Here is a 21725-nt window from a genome sequence, read left to right as displayed (position 1 = left end):
GTAATCCGGGGGGGGGGGGGTAGTACGTGATTGGCAGCGAGCGCCACTCCTCGGGCTCTAAAGGCATGCAGCGAGTAATTTGTATTCACGTTAGACGCGACGCCGTCTTGCCACTTGCTAGCCTGGATCTCTCTCGTTCCACCTTTTCTCTACCGCACGTTTCCTGCCTGTGTGTCTGCCTGTCCATGCCACCGCGTTGACGTATGTCCCCATCGATCACCTCGCTTCGTCCACCTTTCTTCCCGCGTCTAATAAGGTTTTATTGCTTTTGCGGCTCGCACCGGAACAAAGCCCGTCAAACACGTAACCGAGGGTATCCTCGCGACGAATTTTCGCCTCAGCGCCAAACCAGCCATTTTCCTCGCCCTTTTTCACACCCACCTATCGAAAACTATTATATTTCCACCGTGAGACACGTCGATGAAGCTCCGGCCGACGAGGAGACTTTAAGGATTGCTGACTTTTCCAGTTGGTTTCTCGCAGGATCGATATAAGAAATGCTTATATACTTCGCTCGAACCGTCCGTTATCTCCTTCTTTTTCTCAAAAACAAATTCGTCTCTCTGCCTAATACGTATACATTTCTCGATATGCAGCTCTCGACCTATTTTTCCCTTTAACCAATCTCGTCGAAACTCGATGAACCATTTGTGCTTCGAGCATTTAAACTTTTAGTCTCTTATACATACATGCATATACATATAGTATTTATATGTGATAGATACTGGAAGACGGAAAATAAGCTTGTGAATATTCTGTAGGAACACGGGATGTATTTCCCAGTTCCCACGAGTATGACCGAGTGTTTTCTAAGTAGGGAGGCGAATAAAATAAGAGCCTTTGGGGATTCGCGCCTACGCTCCCCTTCTAACCACGCTAAAGGTAACAAGAAGGAAAGCAAATTTGTACCAACAAGTAGTACAACGAGGATGGCGAGCTTTTACCAGCATGGAATACAACAGAGGTGCCAAGTTTTTTTTCTTCAGTCAGGTCTAATAATACCCAGTTTCCCTCGCATCTCCCATATGGTTCCTTTTTCTAGATTCCATTATATTTTTATTCCATATTTATCTTAAAATGACATGAAAAAACGTGATGAGACAAAGTCAAGCATAATAGAACTTTTTATTATTTATAGAATTTCAGATATGTATCATGCTTGTACAGCATAATATGCTTCAATCAATTACAGTTAAATATTTTATCTTCATTCATTTGTGATATATGTTTTCTTAAATGATAAATTTACGCTTACCTTCATACGGTGCAATAGTGCGCGAGATTCAAATACGACCGCGCTTTTCTGAGGTCGCCACGTGATAGGAAGAAGATTTTCATGCTTCGTTCGCTCTACTGTTTTATTGGTTCTATGACGTTCTATATCTTTCCATGTGTATTCCAATGTGACATGTGCTCGCTCGCTCTCTTCTACCTTCCGCCTCCTCTTCACGGTTCACTCCATTCAATATCCAATCATTTCGATATAGGACGTAGGTGCGTTTGATTTTTGCCGGCTAAACTTTATTTAAAAATGGCTGTAGCATTCAGATTGAGGAATGCCATTAAATTGAAAAATCGTTTCGCAAGACCTGTTACCATTCTTTTCTCAAACAACTATCAGGAAAGGCAATGTAGACTGTTATCAGGTTTGTTAAACACAAATTTACATTCTATTGAGGTTATGTGTAAGCGAATCATCTAGGCTTATGATGCAATTTATATTAAATTAATAATACGACGTTTTTTTTTATTTAGTGGACAAGCAGAATCGTCCAAGATATTTTTCGTCTCAAACCGCTGCTCAAAGTGAACCTGAATATCATAACATTATTAAGGATACAGAGAAGTCTATAGGTGTGTGTGTGTGGGTGCTTGAAATTTGAATTATTATTTCTTATATTAGATTTGGCCAATCATGTATATTACATATTTCAGGAGAAAAAGCCAAGCATGAGTTCCAGTCAGAAACAAAAATGCTATTGGAGATTGTTGCCAAGTCCTTATATTCAGATAAAGAAGTAAGCACATTAAGTTGATCTATTTTTATTGTTATTTATCAGTTTTTCTTAATAAAATATTACATTTTAGGTTTTTGTCAGAGAACTCATCTCAAATGCTAGTGATGCCTTAGAAAAATTAAGATATTTAAGGTTGACGGATGAGGCAATTGCTAAGTATGCTGGTGATAGGAGCTTAGAAATTCATATTAGTACGGATAAACAAAACCGTATTCTTATCATCCAAGATACAGGAATTGGCATGACAAAGGAAGATTTAGTGTCTAATTTAGGTACTATTGCTCGTTCAGGATCTAAGGTTTGTATTTTTTAATGTTTGATAAAACCTAATATTATAATGCATACAACTTTTATATTCTTAATTTTAATACTTAAGGCTTTCTTGGAGCAGCTGAAAAATAAGCAAGCATCTGGTGATCAATCAAATATCATAGGACAATTTGGAGTAGGTTTTTATAGCGCTTTTATGGTTGCTGATAAAGTTGAGGTATTTACTAAATCATTTGATCCTGATGCTGAGGGGCTTTGCTGGTCATCAGATGGGTAATTAGCAATGTTGAAATTATGTGATAGTGATTAGAATATGTAAACTCCAATTATTTTTTCTACATATAGCTCTGGTACATATGAAATTTCAAATGCTGAAGGTGTTCAGCCAGGAACTAAAATTGTGCTTCATTTGAAACCTGATTGTCGCGAATTTAGCGACGATGCCATGATCGAAAGTAAGCCCAAAATAATTATTCACTCTTATTACAATGAAAAATTTAATATCTTCGTATTTGTAGATATAATTATAAAGTACAGTAATTTTGTCGGAAGTCCCATTTTCATAAATGGCAAGAAAACTAATACAATCCAACCACTATGGATGATGGATCCTAAACAAGTTACATTGGAAAATCACATTGAATTTTATCGTTTCATAAGCAATAGCTATGATAGCCCTAGATTTACTCTACATTATTCAACCGATGTTCCATTAAGCATCAAAGCGCTTTTGTACTTCCCAGAAAGCAAACCCGGTCTATTCGATTTGGCTAGAGATACGACTGGTGGAGTCTCGCTTTACAGTCGAAAGGTCTTAATTAAATACAAAGCTGAAAATCTGTTACCGAAATGGTTGCGTTTTGTAAAAGGTGTAGTAGATTCTGAAGATATTCCCTTGAACTTGAGCCGAGAATTACTCCAAAATAGTGTTCTTATTGGGTACGTATAATTTTAATTGTAAAAGTTAATATTATATGGCACAGGTTATATTATATGCAATGTTTCTTGCAGCAAACTTCGTAGTGTACTTACGGCACGAATAATTAAATACTTGAATGATCAGTCGAAAAAGCAATCTGATAAGTATAATATTTTCTATGGTGATTATGGACTTTTCTTAAAAGAAGGAATTGTTACGAGCAACGACCAAACGGAGAAAGTACAGTATACTTGATAATAGTTCTTATGATATAATATAGGTTTTACTGTAGGAAATGAATTCAATTGCAGTTCTGTTATTGTTTAGTGTATATGTATAATTTTTGCTGAGAAATTATGTGGTGTAATTAGCCGAAATGTACACGAATCAATTTCCAGCATTGTACAAGGGTGCTCTTTATCTGTAAATTTTTTCAGGAAGATATAGCTAAATTGCTAAGATTTGAATCCTCTACGTCAGCACCCGGCGAGTGGGTAAGCTTACAAGATTACTGTAATCGCCTGGCAGCTGAACAAAAAGATATTTTTTATTTATCCGCTCCGAGGTACATACAACAACCTTATAATTTAATTTCATTATCCAAGTCTAATCTTAACTAATATATTTTTTGTACGTAAAGCCGCAGTCTCGCGGAGAAATCCCCTTACTACGAATCGCTTAAAAAGCGAAACGTAGAGGTACTATTTTGCTACGAGCCGTATGATGAAATAGTTTTAATGCAATTGCGACAATTCAAATCACACAACTTAGTATCTGCTGAAAAAGAAATGCGCGAGGATAAGGAAGCAGAGAATCTAAGTAAATGCTTAATTAAGAAAATTTAACTAAACTTTTTATCACGGATAGTCTGACCGATTCTTTTTTTTTTGCTTGCAGATATATTAAACAAAGAAGAAGTGGATAGTCTTATAGGACACATGAAGAAAGTTTTGACGAACAAAGCATTCGATATTCGTATAACGAGTCGTTTGGAGTCTCATCCCTGTGTTATAACTGTCCAAGACATGGCTAGTGCGAGACATTTCTTGCGTACACAAAGTCAGCAAATAAACGAAGAGATGCGTTATAATCTTTTGCAGCCACGTTTCGAAATAAATCCGAATCATCCATTGATTAAAAAGTTGTGTACTTTATCGACGACCAATGCCGATTTATCCGACCGCGTTATTAAGCAGGTAAGTAGGGAAGAATTAAGGGATATTTTAATTTTACTAATAAATAATTAACAAATATATGTTTCAGTTATTCGATAGTGCAATGGTCGGTGCTGGATTAATCGAAGATCCAAGAATTCTAATAGAGCCAATGCACGAATTGTTAACTCTGGCTCTCGATAAGCACTAAAATTTTCCTTACCTAAATTAAGTATTTTTGTTATATTTCGTTATGTGTATATATCTGTATGAAATAAATTATTTTATATGAAATAAACAGTTGAAAGTAGGGCATAAATATTCATCATCAAGATATTTGTAGGCAAGATTGGTTTCTTTATTACAAAAGTTCGATTTTTTACAAATTGATGATAGTTACTTTTTATATTTATAGCAAGATAAGTTTGTTTTTTCATATTCTCTGAAAATTTCTGTAATATCGATATGTTTCATACTAGTCGACTCTACCGTGTATACAATAATGAATTTAGATATTCATTAAGTTCATATACGAAGACCCGCGTAATCAATAATCTTCGTTATTTCGCGTTGGAAGGTATAAAAGAGAAAAAGTAGAAATAAAAAATCTATTGCATAATAAAATTGCCGTATAATTGGCGGACGGGTCGCAGCACCTAAGCCTCAAGTAAAGTTTTCGATAAATAAACAAATTAAACAATACATATACAAAGTCATTTTAGTAATCTCTTCCCACTAATTTTAATTGTATTGCATCCACTAATATATGATCATTCGTATTTTTTAAATATGGTGTAACGCACAATATACAGTTCACAATGCGACCTTATTTATCCGCTTTCAAAAAATGAAATTTAATTAAGTGAAGTTAACACATGCAAATAAGAGATTTATTTTAGATTTGCTTGTCACCACACAGGGACATAAGCGTTATTAGAACAATAATTCAATGAACGTCCCTCCATGCTGAAATTATACGTATGTATATGTATCGCTTTAGCGCCAAAGTGTCAATCGTATAATTTTGGTAAATTTTAATAAAGCTTTGACGCAAATAAAATACATCTTGATGACTTATTCAATTTCACTTGCTACAACCTATTAAATTATCTGTACAAGCTTATTATCAGTCTAATGTAAAATAAATTATTTCATGAAACCTCAGGAAGCAGTAACGTGTTACAGCCAAACCTAAACACATACAAGAATTGTAGAAAGAAACGATGATTTCATTCTTGGTCAACAATAATTCACCCTGTTTCGTATTATTCCTAATGTAACTGACTAATTTACAATACATACGCGAGCAGAATAACTGGTATTCTTTACAGAACAGGAACATATAAATAAGAAGTTTTGACGCGACGAACTCGCCAAATTCTTAAAAAATTCATTATCGTTCAATTAGCTGCTATTATAATATGTATAATGATCTAAGTTATTCATAACGCAGGGAAAATGACGAAACACCTGAGGCACATATGAGACAGGCAGTTATTGTTTCTTTTCTTTTTACGAAAAAATGTGATTTCCGCATGGCATTAAGAAATATTGGCAGTTCGGAGAGTGGTTTCATTCAATATGAGCAGATCTCGCGATAAGAACGTCTGCCATATCGAATATATGAATGATAAATAGAGCGTAATGTGAGCAGCGATTAGGTTGTATCGCTATGCAGTCTTATTAAAGAGCATATAATTGTCGAAGCGTGAAATAGTAAAAAAAAAAAGACAGCACGAGAGTATGCAATTATTGCTCAATTTAACCGGGGATTGGCTGGAAAATAACTGGTTACATTAAATGAATGGAACGTCGGGTTTTGCTTATTGATACGTCATGAAGGAATGTGACCCACCGCGTTTTTTCCCTATTCGCTTTATAAAACTTGGAATATTTAGCATTTCAGTGTTTATGTTACAATATCCTAGCATTTGATCATCGTATAAACATTATTATCATCACAGTGAAAATGTTTTACATTCTCTTAATTCTTAAATTGTGCCTTGCTGCAATTACGTATGCGTTTCGTAACGCACACATTTAACTTTAAAGCGACGCACTGATCTCTTTTCTTCACTAGAATCAATTCATTCGTTTACTAGACTATACATAGTTTTTTGATTATACATTATTAAGTAGTTCGGTTCATTCTCGAGTAATGAAAATAAAATCGATTATAGCGATTGGTAAAAAATACGTAACCATACATATAATATTTATTTATATATATATATATATATATATCTCGTTTTTGTATGAACATTTGAAATATAGCTGCAGATAATTTTCGCGTTTAAAGCATATGGATTATTAAATAATAGTCATTGGTCTGACAACGCGGTCATTAACATTATTTTCTTTCTTCGCGCGATAATTTCTCTTTATAAATTATCTTCAAGATGGCCTCACCTATATTTGCATCGAATCTTATCTCCCTCGGTAGAGCCAGAATAGATTAGCACACGATTAAACGATGCGAAATGGAGAAGAAAGCACTGATAGTTGAGTCAATGGAATCGGTTCCATATGGCATGCAGCGACTCTCAACATCCAAATCTCGCAAGGTTTCCCCGAAGATTTTTCAAGCGCGAATAAAATTACAACGGATATAATCTTGAGACGTTGCGATTTTGCATAATTACCAAAAGTCCTTAATTCTTTAGAATAATATCGATAGGTAAGTGTTTTGAACGTGAGAATACATGAGAAATAGGTACGCCGGTACATACCCATAAGCTCTACCTTTCTCGGGAGATACGAGGCACGGTGTACTTAAAGTTAGCTAAGATAATATTATACACCGTCAGGCCGGTGTGTACAACCACACCGTCCCGATTGATCAGCTCCTTGCTCAATAGCTGCCTGTACAGAGTTCCTATCTACGTTAATATTAAATATGTACAAAATTGCATATGCACAGTTGTCGAAATTGGCGCGGAATGAGCACCACATCTTTCAGTCTATTGGTAATAATAATAATTACTCGTGATGTGACTTTTCGTCACACAGAGGTTTGAGTGATGCTATTTCCTGATAACCAAAAGCGGCCGTTCCTCTTTTGCTCGGTGATCTCGTACTCGGTGTCGTCGATGTCGCAGAGATTACCGGTGGAGATGTCGCTGTTACTGGTGGTACCGCCCAGCAAAGAATTTCGCTCCTCGAGCGTCGTGACCACCGAACCCGTGTCGTCCACCTCCGCGTCGCCCTTGTGGCACCGGTTTCGTCGGGTGCTTGGGAAACCATAAGGCACTACGTCGTCTTCCTCCTCGTCCGATCCCAACGTGCTGAGGCGTCCGTTCAACGGATTCGCCTCGTTCTCCACGTCTGTGTGAATATTATAATGCGGCAGATAAGTGTTTGGATGCCGCAAATAGCTATTCGAGCTCTTGTATTTGTATTCTCCCTCGCCACAACTGTCCAAAGGATTCAAACACTGCGTTTCGGGACAATTGTACTGCTCCGAGAATTCTGTCCCGCATTCTGAATCACCAACGTACTCTGATTCTTGATCCTCGTTCAGCACTGATATACCTCTCGTTGGATCAAGCGAACCGTGTACTGTAAAAAGTAATTAATTTTCGAGATAAATCTTCTCCTTTTGTCAGCTTGTATTGCGAAGGATTCAAATTCTTACGTAATGGAAGCTGATGAGCATTGGATTCGTTGCTCTCGTTGCTATGGAAGCTCGATGAATCGGGTACCTCGCCTCCTGGGACTTCCGTTATATTCGGCAAGGGATTTTGACTCGGTCTAACCCAGTCCGAGCAATCCCAGTGGTAGCCTACGAGAACATTGCAAAACAACCGTTGTTATATATATATATATATATATATTCTAATATACTCTCCTCTTGTGGCGCACACTTGTAGCATTGCAGCGCAGAAAAGCAGGTAGAGTAAGAGTTTTTTTTGAAAATTAGTTGCAAGAACGAAGCGAAAAAGGGGGAAAATGAGTGTAAATATGTATAGGAGAGGGATCTCTGGAGAAGAAAGGTTGAAATTGACTTACCGCCAAGCATGCGAGGATCGTCTTCGATCGAAGTGAGGGAAGTAATGGAGGTGCCACCTCCGTGCTGTATTCTTCGCGTAGAAGGATTTAGTAGAAGTCCTCCAGTGGTCAGCTCTGGTACCACTGGGCTCGCTCGTTTCAGGTCTGTTAGTGCATACAACAATACGACACACCAGGGTTAAGAGAAATTCGCTATGCAGCGCATCTTGAGAGTGTTCGATCAGAGGCAAAAAGTAGCATTAAGTAAATCGCAGAAATAAGAAGCGAACCAAGTGACTATATATTAGATTGATATATATATGTATATATACGAAAGATGCATGCCGCAAGCGAAATGAAAAATAGTATAAGAAGCTACGAGATATAGTCCCCCGCGAGTTTCAGCAGCGAGCTTACTTACCATTCTTGATCTTGGTAGTGTTGTCAGTGATAAACGAGGCCAGTTGCATCTGCTCTTGCCAGGTCGGTTTGTGCAGGCTATCCGCGTCGCTGCCCGTGGCATTTCCGCCGACCGGATTAGCGAGGGTTAAGGACGTGGGAGGCACGGGAGTGCTGCGATTGAGATTTCGCAAATAATCTGGCGGAAAATTTTCCAATTCGTCGCCGGCGCTCCCATAGCTCCGTAGAGTGTCCAGATTATTGAGAGTGACCGCGGCCGAGTACGCCGTCGGTTCATTGTTCGAGCTGGGAGTGTAGGAAGCGGGTCTGGGAGGGCATTGGGGAGGTTCTCTCTGCAAAAAATAAACAATCACAGGAAACCTTAAAGGCAAAGCGCTTTCTAGTGTCGCCACCCTGTGTGCCAGGGCACTCGGGACCTCGGTATATAATAATCAAGGAAAAACTTGCAAATCATAAAAGAGCAACTTAAGAACGTATATATATGTAGATATGTGTCTCTAGCAGCGAGACATTAGAAATCTTGTCGAGATATACATGCTTGCGAAAAGAGCCTTATGCGAATGAAGATTTAAATTTGTTATTCTATTATGTTTATATATGTGTGTGAGTGCGGTATATATACCTGTATAACTTCGAGATTGCTCAATTTGGAGCTACGCTTGAACTCGTGGTCGTTGGAACGTGCCGAATTGAGAACGATTTGTTTTCTGGTCTCGTTGTTGATGTTGTTGGCACGCGCGCGAGTTCGTTTCATCCTGATCCTCCGGAAGGCCACGAAGAGGATGATCAGCAGGATGTTGAGGGCCACGGCAACTCCGATCCACATGAGTTGTTCCCACGTGATGTTGAAGTGGCTGGATATTATCGAAGTTGAGAAGGCTGGATTGGCGCAGTTGAGTCCGGTCATGTTGGGAGGGCAGATGCATCTGTAGCTGCCAATCTCGTTTATGCAGGTGCCACCGTTCGTGCAAGGACTCGTCTCGCACTCGTTGAGGTCCATTTCGCAGCGATCGCCGGTGAAGCCTTGGCACTTGCAAATCGGTCCGTTGTTGCCCTCCTCGCATATGCCACCGTGGATGCAGGGGTTGGGACTGCAGTACCTGCCGAACTCGCACCGTTTCCCACTGAGACTAGGGCCCACGCAGTCGCAGCTGAAATCTCCACCTTCCGGAAGGACCTTGCAACGACCGCCGTACAGACAGGGTGAGGAGGCGCAAGGATCAGTGTCGATTTCACATGCGAGCCCTGTAAACCTGCTGTGACACTGGCACTCGTAGCTATCACCGCCGGAGTCCTTGCAGGTACCACCGTTGTAACAAGGCTGGGAGCCGCAAATCCCCGGAGGAAGCAGAACTGTACCGCTGTCGCAGCTAAACTCGATGTTCGCGAAGCGTTTCAATATAGCCACGCTGCTGGCTCCACTCATGTGAAGTGGAACCGACACCTTGGCGATTCTCACGTCGTCCATGCATCCCAGGAATCCACGTTGAACGTCCTCGAATCCGAGAATCGACGGGTGCTGCTTGACCTCGGCGCCCAAATACAAATCGTCCGATTGCAGGTTCAATATGTCGTTGATCCCTGGGGCCGATCCATGAGCCACGTGTTTCCCATCAACCACCAGTCTGGCACTGTTGCTCTCTCGCTCCAGTTGAATCTCGTGCCACTGACCGTCGCTCACGTACACGCTGCTCACCCTCACCAATCCCTCGCCGCTTCCCAGATCAAATTTATATTGCACGACCCCGTTAACTACTTCAAGAATATTGTAGTCGATCTTCCCCGCGGCGTACATCAAGTTTCCGGTTAACTGGACCGTTCTGATTCTCAAGGAGAGACTCAGACGATCCTCGATGGTCTGTCTTATGAGGGACTTGTCGATCCTGTAGCGTGCGTAACTCTTACCGCTAAATGATATTGGATTTCGCGGTATGTAGCAGGACTCGTCGTGACATTTAGAGATGTCGATGTCACAGGTCTGCCCGGCGAAACCTTCCGGACACTGACAGGAATAGCCCTGCGCCGAGGAATCTGGTATGCAAACTTTGAACATTGGACAAGGATCTCTGGCACACTCGTTCACCACGAGCTCGCAATGATTACCGGCGTAACCCTCTTTGCAAGTACACTCCATTTGATGTTTGTGCCGTGGGGAAACGAAACTCATAACGTCGGTAGCTACAGGAATTATTTGAGTTAGATCCAGTATAGTTTTGTCATGACAGTCACCGTAAACGCAATAATTCTTGTTACACTCGAAACGCACAATTTCCTCCACCACCAATTTCGTAGATTCTTCCAGTTCCTCTATGTGGTTATTTAGCGCTTCTCGAATGCTCTCCGAACTATAGAAATTTGTCGATCCCATAGTGTTGGGAGTTTTCCGAACAGCGAACAGAAGGTCCAGATCATTGTGGACTGCTTGACGAATCGTGCGTGATTTTATTAGATTCGTGTCGTCGGTGGATGGTTGTACGCTGATTATGGTAATGTCCTTGAGTTTACAGTTCATGGCATTGCGTACCGTCCTCAGGAAACCTTTGCGATGACTCAGGATGAAATCTTCGGGGCTGACCTCTCTGAATCTTACGATTACAGAGTTATCCAACATTTTCTCGTTGATGAGGTCTACGTTGATCTTCATGATGGAATGGGAGTGGAACTTTCCATCGGATACACTGACGTTTATTCTGTATTCCCCAATGTCGAGTCTGGGCAGAGCTACCAGTGTACCGTCCATTTTATCGATGTGGAAGAGATCGGAACTAGATGTTGGACTGCTAGGCGACAGGCTATAGGTAAGCGTGTCGTACTGATCCTGATCACTGGCATGAATCTTGCCTATTATGCCACCCGGGTACTCGTCCATGTAAGAATTAATTATTACTTCCAGGGGTGTTATTACCGGTGGATATTGGGATTCCTCGATGATCTTGATGACGACCCAAGCGTCGGCGTAAAGCGGCGGACTTCCATTGTCGAATACCCTGATGTGCAGTATGTACTTGTCCTTTACACGGTTGTTGAATTTTGTAGCTGTTCGCAGGGTACCATCTTGCTCCAATCTAAAAGCGTCACCCTCGTTGCCAGAGCGAAAATCAAAAGTGTAGGGATCGGCGTTCGGTGAAGTATCGGCATCCTTCACTACGAATTTTAGTACTGGATGACCCAGCGGCTTGTCCTCTTGCACAACGGCACTATAATTGGATAGGGAGAATTGCGGAGGGTTGTCGTTCGCATCCAAAATTTCAATGTTGACCATAACAAAGTTGGACAATGTTGGTATTCCGCTGTCCCGGGCATGTACTTCCAAAACGTAACTAGCCACTTCCTCCCTGTCAAGTGGAGCAGCTACGGTTATACGTCCGGTTTTACGATCGATGGAAAATTGTTTTTGCCTGTCGCCACGCTCGATGTAATAGGAAACCTGACCATTTTCCTCGCTGTCCAAATCCGTCGCGAAAATTTGCGTCACGTTATCTCCGACCTTCGCATCCTCTCTGATCGAAGCGCGATAGGAGACTTCGCTAAACACTGGAGGATTATCGTTGCTGTCGGTGATGGTTATGTTGACGGTGGCGTGGTTGTTCAAAGGTGGAATTCCTCCGTCCACGGCTTGAATCGTAAGGAAGTAATCGCGAGCGCGTTCGTAATCCAAAGGCTCAGCGATCGTAATGACACCAGAATCGGTGTCGATCTGGAATTTCTTTTGTTCGTTGCCACCGACGATCGAGTAGTAGACCTCGGCATTGACACCGGTGTCCTTGGACGTTGCGAGGACCCTGACGACTTCCGTGCCAACTGCATAAATCTCAGGTACCTTCGCGTAATAGAATTTCGAAGCAAACTCCGGAGGATTGTCGTTTATGTCCTGAACGTTCACTATGAGAGTGGCGACGCTTACTAGTTGCGGAGTTCCCTGGTCCTGGGCCTGTACAGTCACGTTATACATGGCTTTGGTCTCTCTGTCCAAAGGTTTGGCAAGGGTGATGATTCCACTATCGGATGCTATCAAAAAGTGACCGTTGGCAGAATCGATAAAATCGTATCTGATCTTCCTGTTGATACCTATGTCGTCATCGGTGGCGTGTACTTTGGTGACCAAAGTTCCCAGCTCAGCATCTTCGGGCAAAGTAGCAGTGTACACGGGTAAGGTGAATTTTGGCGGATTATCGTTCAAATCGGAAACGAGGATCTCCAGCTGTGACGAACATTCCCAGAGTGGCTTATCCCTGTCTTGAACGTGGGCTGTCAGAGAATATTTGGATTGGGCTTCTCGATCAAGCTGGCCGATAGTTTTCAGCACACCAGTCTCTTTGTCGAGTGAGAATTTGTCATTATTATCGCCGGTCAAATAAAACCTTAACTTGGCATTTGGTTCGTCGTCGTAATCCGTGGCGAATACAGTTAATACATAGGTACCGGGGTGTGATCCTTCGGATAAAATTTCTCTGTATCGATATTTCAAACAATAAGGTGGATTGTCGTTGACGTCCAATATCTGAACGATAACTTTTGTCTCAAAAACGTATTTGCCATCGGTACCTACAATAGCCAATTCATATCTGTCCACTGTTTCCCTGTCCAGAGCTTTGGCTACGTAAACTTCCCCCGTTGATCTCACTTGGAATTGTGATCTTGGATCACCGGATATAATATAGAACTCTACCGGTACATTCTGGTCACTGTCCTTATCAACCGTCTCCAATTTAACCACAACTGTGCCAGGCAAAGAATCTTCGTTAACCGCTGCTTCGTACAAATCATCTACGAAGACAGGTGGGTTGTCGTTGTAGTCTCGTAGCTTCACATGCACAAAAGTTCTTGCGAAATGTTTGGGATTCCCGTTGTCCGTCGCTACCACCTAAACCAGACACAAGAAGTGATTCCAATTAGGTCATGCCTGTTTACCTTGTATAAAACGGAGGAAGGAGGTTGTTAGTGCTCTTACCTGGAATTTGTATTCAGCTTGTTTTTCTTTGTCCAATTGAGTCAAAGTTGTTATCCAGCCAGTGTAAGGGTCGATCGTGAAGACATTGGCAAGTTCACCAATGTCGGAACCAAACGTGTATCTAACTTCCCCGTTGCTACCAAGGTCATCGTCGTGGGCGATCACTCTAAGAACGGACGTTCCCTCTTCTATATTTTCAGCCACGTTCACGTTATAGGGGTTGCTCTCGAATTTCGGCGCGTTGTCGTTCTCGTCGAGAACGTGAAGGGATATTTCTGCGAGGGCAGTTAAGGGTGGACTCGCATCTGTTTCAGCAACAACTCCAATCAAGTGATTGTCCTTCAATTCCCTATCGAGGGGTCCTGCGAGAGTCACTTGTCCATTTGCATCGATGGCGAATAGCGGAGGACCTTCGCTATCCGTTATAATCCTGTACGTCACGCTGGTATTGGTTACAATCTTCAATCGTGTGATCAAAGTTCCTATTAAAGAACTCTCGGAAATGAAAAATTTATCTTCCTTGCGTTCAAAGATTGGAGGAACATCTTCGGGACCCATGATATAAATGTTAACAGGCACATCAGCGTGATGAGTCGTCGTTCCTTTATCCTCCGCTCGAATGAAAATTTGAAAAAGCTGGTTTTCTGCAAGTATACGTTACATTAGAGAAGGAAATTTAACGATTAGGTATAAAAGATGAAAGAAAAATGAGAAACTCACCCCAGGGAATTGCAGCTTTCAGCAAATATAGGGAGCCGGTATCTGGATTTATTCCAAACAATTCCTTGGCCTCGGAATTTTGCGGCTCGTAAATGGAATAGACAATTTTCGCCGCAACGTCCTCGTCTAAATCTTTCGCCCTGACTCTCAAGAACGGAGTCTTCACGCTTAGATTGCCATGTATCGTGGCTTTGTACTCACTGAGTAGGAACTTTGGTGCGTTATCATTTTCATCCCCAACTTTGACTCTAACCATGAGAAAACCGGATCTACCTCCACCATCAGTTGCCATAACAGGAATCTCGTAAAGTTTCTGCTCCTCCCTATCGAGTTTCTTTTTAGTGACTATTTCACCAGTCCTTCTGTTGATTTCAAAGACTTCTTTCATCGATTCTGATGGGATGCTGTAGAGAATCGTGCCATAATCTCCAAAGTCTTGGTCGGTGGCAAGGACGCTCGTCACCAGTCTTCCAGGTAGCTGGTTCTCAAGAACCGTAACCTCGAAGATCGGATTGGGGAAAGTGGGATTGTGAATGTTTGCGGGGAGTATTTCGATCTTAACGCGAGTGAAGCTGGTGTAGACGCCATCAGTTACGGAGACGTTTAGTATGCTAAGCTTTTGGTCGCCAAAGTTCTGCATGTTGATCAGCGATACTATTCCGGTGTTTGGGTCAATGTTGTAGGTTTGCTGGTCGTTTCCCCCGACTATGGTGTAGGTGAGCTTCTCGTCGGTGTAGTCAGGATCACTGGCTGATACGACTGTCACGAACTGGCCTCGCTCTGCGTGCTCCGAAAGGAAGCAGTTGTAGGAGGGCTGCTCGAACTTGGGTGGATTGTCGTTCATGTCGATCACGGTTACCCAGACATGGGCAGTGCTCGATAGCCTTGGCATGCCCCTATCCGTTGCGATCACCGTCAAATGATGCGACTCCCTCTCTTCATGGTCCAACGATTTCTTTAAGTATATCACTCCCTCGTCCGGATCAATATGGAAATTCTCATTGCTATTGTCCGTCTCGTTTTGCAATGCGTACCGGATTTTCTGGTTTATTCCTGAAATTTTTTCATTTCCTTCATCATTCATTTATTAACTTTACTGTAATTCGCTCTATTCAATATAAAAAACTTTTAGCATTACATATATATATATATAATTCTATCTCTCTTTCACTTACCCGTATCATTATCCCTGGCAAAAACTTTGAGAATCGAACTTCCGAACGTCGTAGCTTCTGACACGGAAATGTTGTATGAATCTTGAGAGAACTCAGGTGGACAGTCGTTTACGTCCAGAACCAGGATGCTAACGAGGACCTCCGCATAGACCCCAGATACGCTGTCAGTGGCCCTTACCGTCAGCTCGTATTGTTTTTTCTGCTCATAGTCCAGCTCATCCACCACATAGATTACACCTAATTTGTCGAAGATAATTTTTGTAAACCCAAGCATTGTGCACTGATGTTTTTCTACGAGTCTGATTCAACGTTCTTATACTTGTACAATTTCTCTTAGTATTTGAGTTTTAATTAAAAAGTTATTACTTGTCGAGAATCAGATTCGCTGATGATGATGAAAAACAGTAATGAGCGCAGAACCGCAAAAAAAAAAACAGTTAATTTAGTCTGGCTGCAAATTCCATGTAATTGTTAGCACTTTCTATTTACAAGGTGCCAGTAGATCGTGCAATGAAAGCCATCAATGCTTCGTATGTTCTATTATGCTTTTGATGTATATACATATATCGATTATTGAAATGGAGGGTACGATGCTAATGCGGAGTGTGCAAGTGAAAGAAAAGCACTCGGTTTTAATAACGAAATAATGAGATCGATCCGAACTCGGATCAAAGGATGAGCAGAAACTTTATTTTAATTATAGGAAAGAAGATTTCTTTCTAATTGAAAATTATCATGCCTCAGCGAGCTATTTCTCTTTAAATATTAATTTCACTAAAGAAGTGAGGGAGGGAGGGAGGAGGGCGATTAATTTATTATATCAGATTTCATGAGTTCATTAGATTATCAGTATCGATCGGTTGGGTACTGCAATTCCAATTAATTCTTGAATTTAATACAAATACGGTTTCAACATGAATGACGTGCAAATTGGGTCTTTTCGGACAAAAGCGTCGGAAATGAATGACGTAAGAAGTAATTTCTGAATTAGGAGAAAATATTTTCAAAGAATGCTTCAAGTGCAGAGTTCTGTTAGTCAAGCTGTTGAGCTTCGTGCGAAAAATATAAAAGTGCAAGAATTAAATAGCATTAGTAACACAAAAGATGGAACAAGTACTTTATAATTTATACTCACAAGGACCATTGTTACTGTTGGGGGCTGCGAAACAGGGAGATACAACCAAATTTTAATTTCTAACTTTGTAACAGGCATTTTTATAGAATTTTATCGCATTTCAATATTTTTGGAGCAACTATAATTACTTTTACATCACGTATTGTATAGCTGTTAATGAAAAGTTTAACCAAAATGTTATGCATCTACGCTTAAATAGCCCAAACTCCTTATTCCCGTTACCGTAATTGAAATTATGCAATAGTATCAATTAGATGGCATATATTAATAGAAATTTGGTAAAATTGCACGCATGTCAGACTCACCCGTGTTAAAGTCCAGACTGAACTCTTCGAAATCATTGCCCTTGGTAATGCTGTATATGAGTTTGCGATTGAGAGGTGACTCAGCTTGAATAGAAAGCGCCAAAGGAGAATGTACTTCGATGCTCTCGAGTACGCTGTCTGTATAAAATTGTTTGTCGAATACCGGCATCGAGCGATCTATCACCTTCACGTTGACTGGCACCTCAATGGAGCATGGTGTTATTCCTTGAAATTGCATTTAACGTTTGTTAGGTCCGTATTCATTTGATAGATTGGGAGGGGGCTGGTCTCTCATTAAAGCAACTTAATTGACTTACCTCCGTCATAAGCGGCAATTGTCAGCTGATATTCACGATTGTGTCCTTCCAAATTTCGTTTCAATGAAATCTCTCCGGTTTTACGGCACACTTTGAATAACTCACCGTCGCCCTTTTTCAACTCGTACCTCACCTCCCCGTTCTCACCACTGTCCATATCCACCGCGTGGACCTGCAATAGTTTGTTCGTTTCATACATCGTCATGTGCTTTCTCCGAAAAATTAAAGCAACGGACAGTATTCTATTGATATATCGCTTGAATTTAGAAAATATCATCTTTTATTTACCTTGGTGATTACGTCTCCTTTTTGAGCATCGACCGACACGACGGCGTAGTAAGGGAGATTGACGAACATCGGACAGTTGTCGTTAATATCAATGATGGTAGTGTTGACAATGACGTGGGCGACTCTTGGCTTGCCTCTGTAATTCTCGCTTCTTGCCTCGACTATTAATTCGTAATGATCGCGGGTCTCCCGATCGAATCTGATACCGGTGGTTCTTATGGCACCGGAAGTTCTACCGATCACGAACATATTCGTCGGATTGAGAATACTGTAAACTATGTGTTCGTTCAACGCGCTACCAAGAACGTTCACGATCACCACCGTTGTGATTTTCGTCGAATTTTCCGCAATCGCACCCTCGTAAATACTCTTCTGGAAGACCAATCCCGAGTTTTCGGACTTTTCCACTTTTATGTTCGCTTGAGCCACGCTCGAATATTTTCCATCTGTGACTCTTACGTGCAAAAGATAATTTTCCTTCATGTGATCAGGGCTGTTGACCGTAACGATTCCCGTTTCCGAATCGATTTCGAAAACGTGGCCTTTATTGCCATCGATGATGTCGTATCTGAAAACACAATTTTCTCCAGTGAATAAAACTTATTGATAGAGGAACATAATTATTATTTCAGAGAAATTTTTACCGTAACGATTCCCCTTCGGAACTGTCAGGATCCACAGCAGTGATGTTAACTACGGTGACGTCCTTGTAAGTTGGCAGTAGAACGGTAGCATTGTAATGGCTCTTTAAAAATTTCGGTGGACAGTCATTAACATCAGTCACGTTGATTATAACTTTAGCAGTGGTTTCGGACGAGAGTTTGGGTTTTCCTAGATCGGATACCCTAACGTGGAAGAAAAATTGAGGTATGGTTTCGTGATCCAGAGCCATGACGGTTCTTATAGCACCGGTATTGGAGTCAATATGGAAGAATTTTCTAGGCAGGTCCTCAACAATTTCATAATCCAGCAATGCATTTAGTTCCGAGTCAGCATCTTCGGCTTTGATGACCAATGGCGTGCTACCATTCGTGAGGACCAACGATCCAACGGTGGCACCCTCGCTTATCATTCCTGTATAGGTAGCCTGCAGAAATCTCGGGCTGTTATCGTTCTTGTCAAGGACATGGACTATCACGTTGCAAACACCAATGGCGCCAGCCATATTACTGGCGGACACAGTCAAATTATAGAATTTCGTAGTCTCGTAATCCAGAGTATTTTTAACAATAATCACACCAGTGGTAGGATTGATGAAGAATGTGTCACCGTTATTGCCATTGATAATATCGAACTGTAGCGAAGAAGTACTTCTAGCCTCTACGTGCTTCACGTAAGCCCCCATCGGTTGGTTCTCATATATCTCGGCGGAGAGTTCTTTCTGCAGGAAACGAGGTGGCGCATTATCAGCCATGGTAACCATCACGTGGACCGGAATGGTATTCGAAAGAGCTGGTGAACCTTGATCCATAGCCTTGACTAATAAAATATATTCGGACGTAACACTAAAGTCCAATTCCCTGGCGACCCGTATCAGACCCAAGTCAGGATCCAGGCTGAAAGCATTTCCAACATTTCCGGAAGTAATAGAATAAACGATCCTTCCGTTATCCCCACGGTCCTTGTCTATTGCGTAAACCTGAGCGACAACCGTGCCTATTGGGGAGGTCTCGTAAACTTTGCCTTGAATAATCTCACTGCTGAATTCCGGAGTGTGGTCGTTGTGGTCGTGAACCGTGATGGTCACTCTGGCATAATTTCGTTTGGACGGTATACCCTGATCCCGCACCATCACCGTCAGTACGTGTTCCTCTATGGTCTCTCTGTCCAGTGCCTCGTTCAAGGTCATCGCGCCTGTAATCGAATCCACGTGGAAGATGTTCATCGAGGCCTGGCTCTGGACCGCGTGCAGGCTATAAAAAACTTTCTTATCCTCGTCCTCGTCGGTCGCGTGCAATTGCAGGATTTTTTCACCCTTCGGAACGTTTTCCGAGATGTCCACGTGATAAGATTCCTCGGTGAACTCCGGCCTGTGGTCGTTGATATCTATAACCTTGACGAACAGGCTCATCGTGGCTTTATGAATTCCATCCGTTGCACCGATCGTCAGATTGTAAAAGCTTCGAGTTTCCCAGTCCAGCTTTTTTGCCAGCATGACGTTTCCATTATCCCGACCGATGAAGAACTCATCTCCCTCGTCTCCGTCTGTGAAAGCCAATTGAATTAAAAATTGCGCTTATTCTGAGCAGTTTCGTCATGCAAAATGACAAATTAACCTCTAATTGGGTGAGTTGCTTCTTGGGATTGTAAGTAGCTACTCTTATTCTTATATTTCCAGCGAAGGAATTTACTTACCCAGAATGTCGTACCACAGGGGATCTCCATCCTTATCGGTCGCCTGGATGAGCGCGACGAGGAAACCTACCTCATCGCTCTCGGTCACTTCAACGCTCTGATTATTTGTTTTGAAAATCGGAGGGTGCTCCGATTCCTTCGGAGATTCAACCACTTGCACGGAAACCCTCGTCTGATGGCTACGTTGAGGTTCTCCATTGTCAGCCGCTCGAATCTGAAAAGGAAATCGATATTTAATGAATAAGCTCTCAATTACAAATCTCTGCGAAAGATCCGAGACAAAAATCAGATAAGGTAACTCTTAATAAATTGATTTTACTATTAAAGCATGGGAGCCGTAATAATAATAGATTTTTCAACAGAAAAATCTCAATTTCTAATGAAAAAGACACGTTTCCGGGAAAATCTAAGAAAGGTGGATATACCTCGGAATTGATAAAATAATTCATTATAGAACGTACCAGCATTTCATATTCCTGACCAGCCTCGAAACTCCGTTGTGAATACACCATTCCAGTCGTAGGATGAATTTTAAATTTTCCTTTCCCTCTACCAGCCTTAATGCTGTATGTAATCTTTCCATTGTCTCCGATGTCCTCATCGTTAGCCAGAACCTAACGCAGTGTTATTAAAACTATTAGATATCCCCAATTTCATACTCATTGTGCGAATAATCATTTTCTTCCCTTATATAATAAAGCTAATCCTATTATATAATATTAGAAGCTGTGTGCACATAGATTGATAAAAATATGGTATGTATATATAAGAATATACATAAATGCCAGCAAATAGTGTTTCTTGTGGAAATTTAAATCTCTCATTATTCGTGTGTGAAATATCTTTAGCTTTGGTGCATTTCGACTCTTGTTGGTAAAAGAAATGAAAAGTTCGATGCAACTGGCTCTACATATATATATACGGCTAACAGACAATTTTTCAAGCACCGCATTCACGTAACTGGCATGCGCTATTTTGAAGGAGAAAATGGAGGTGAAAAAGGTGAATCTTTCCCATTTACGATTCGATCGGGATAAATATAGGTGCTGGAATATTGGCCGTGCAATTGGGTAATCGTATTATCCGATATCTGCTGGGTAAAAACATGCGTTGGTGACTTCAACTTTTGTCAGTCGCATTTCAGCCGTTGAAGCGAGCTTGGTAAAACGCGATTTCCACGAAATATCAGAATAACAGCTGCTAGGAATGGCTGAAACGTGACTCAAACGGAAGAGGATGATCGTATAAGAATTATTATACGTTGCTTCTCACTACGAATAGAAGAAAGATAAATGGGAGGGAGAGAGAGAGAGAGAAAGAAAGAGCGAGTGAAAGAGAGAGATAAAGAGTAGATATTTCCCATACACATTTATACTAGAATTAAAATTCGCGCTCGAGCAGCTCGGCTAATTCTCGTCAGAGTTTTATTCAGATTTGTTTCTATCCGTGCGCTACGTTGGAGAGAAAAATTAGTACGAGAGGAAAAATTAGTGATACGTCGACGATAATGATATAATAATAATGGTAATGATAACTATAATAATAATAATAATAACAATAATTGAACGTTTGTAAAAGAGAGAAAAAATGAAAAGGATGCAAGAGTTTCGAGCAGACGTGAAAATGAAAGCTAAAAGGGCGAAACTGAGAAAGTGGGAGCAAGCGATTTACACGTGTAACTGAGAAACAGAGTTGCTCTAAAGAGGCTCTC

General features: G+C 41.2%; 2 protein-coding genes across 6 annotated transcripts in view; one reads left to right on the top strand and one right to left on the bottom strand.

Annotated features, from left to right (window-relative positions):
- Positions 1–1196: 1196 nt before the first annotated feature.
- Trap1 (TNF receptor associated protein 1) lies at positions 1197–4668 on the top strand. The gene is made up of 12 exons (XM_066736575.1): positions 1197–1646; positions 1756–1854; positions 1936–2018; positions 2089–2316; positions 2395–2561; positions 2634–2743; positions 2807–3227; positions 3300–3447; positions 3645–3772; positions 3848–4026; positions 4105–4403; positions 4471–4668. The coding sequence occupies exons 1-12, from the start codon at positions 1532–1534 to the stop codon at positions 4570–4572; spliced, it is 2079 nt and encodes a 692-aa protein (XP_066592672.1). The 5' UTR covers positions 1197–1531; the 3' UTR covers positions 4573–4668.
- A 137-nt stretch (positions 4669–4805) lies between these two features.
- kug (kugelei) overlaps positions 4806–21725 on the bottom strand; it is a 143976-nt gene continuing 127056 nt past the window's right edge. For 2 of the 5 annotated variants that reach the window (XM_066736562.1, XM_066736563.1), the window contains 15 exons: positions 20476–20628; positions 20015–20228; positions 18304–19864; positions 17660–18227; positions 17372–17543; positions 17055–17279; positions 16750–16773; positions 15615–15851; positions 14440–15492; positions 13720–14363; positions 9391–13632; positions 8770–9100; positions 8370–8513; positions 7996–8142; positions 4806–7919 (listed from right to left, as the gene is read on the bottom strand). In XM_066736562.1, coding sequence (XP_066592659.1) covers positions 7363–7919; positions 7996–8142; positions 8370–8513; positions 8770–9100; positions 9391–13632; positions 13720–14363; positions 14440–15492; positions 15615–15851; positions 16750–16773; positions 17055–17279; positions 17372–17543; positions 17660–18227; positions 18304–19864; positions 20015–20228; positions 20476–20628 — 10272 coding nt within the window. In that variant the 3' untranslated portion in view covers positions 4806–7362. Of the gene's footprint in view, positions 7920–7995; positions 8224–8369; positions 8514–8769; positions 9101–9390; positions 13633–13719; positions 14364–14439; positions 15493–15614; positions 15852–16749; positions 16774–17054; positions 17280–17371; positions 17544–17659; positions 18228–18303; positions 19865–20014; positions 20229–20475; positions 20629–21725 lie in introns of those variants that run through there. The other 3 variants (XM_066736565.1, XM_066736566.1, XM_066736567.1) reach the window with 3 other exon arrangements.

The sequence above is a fragment of the Prorops nasuta genome, unplaced genomic scaffold (assembly GCF_024137725.1).
Source record: "Prorops nasuta isolate Cenicafe-Biocafe unplaced genomic scaffold, Cenicafe_Pnas_1.2 PNAS00015, whole genome shotgun sequence".
NCBI lineage: Eukaryota > Metazoa > Arthropoda > Insecta > Hymenoptera > Bethylidae > Prorops > Prorops nasuta.
The sequence above is the reverse complement of the archived record's forward strand: the minus strand, read 5'-3'. Positions and strand labels throughout refer to the sequence as shown.

Bases quoted from the DNA above. Each gene is read 5' to 3' on its own strand.
- Trap1 (XM_066736575.1), top strand. From the start codon at position 1,532: ATGGCTGTAGCATTCAGATTGAGGAATGCCATTAAATTGAAAAATCGT. The intron at 2,019-2,088 runs GTAAGCACATTA...ATTACATTTTAG, and splicing joins CCTTATATTCAGATAAAGAA to GTTTTTGTCAGAGAACTCAT. The intron at 2,317-2,394 runs GTTTGTATTTTT...TTAATACTTAAG, and splicing joins TTGCTCGTTCAGGATCTAAG to GCTTTCTTGGAGCAGCTGAA.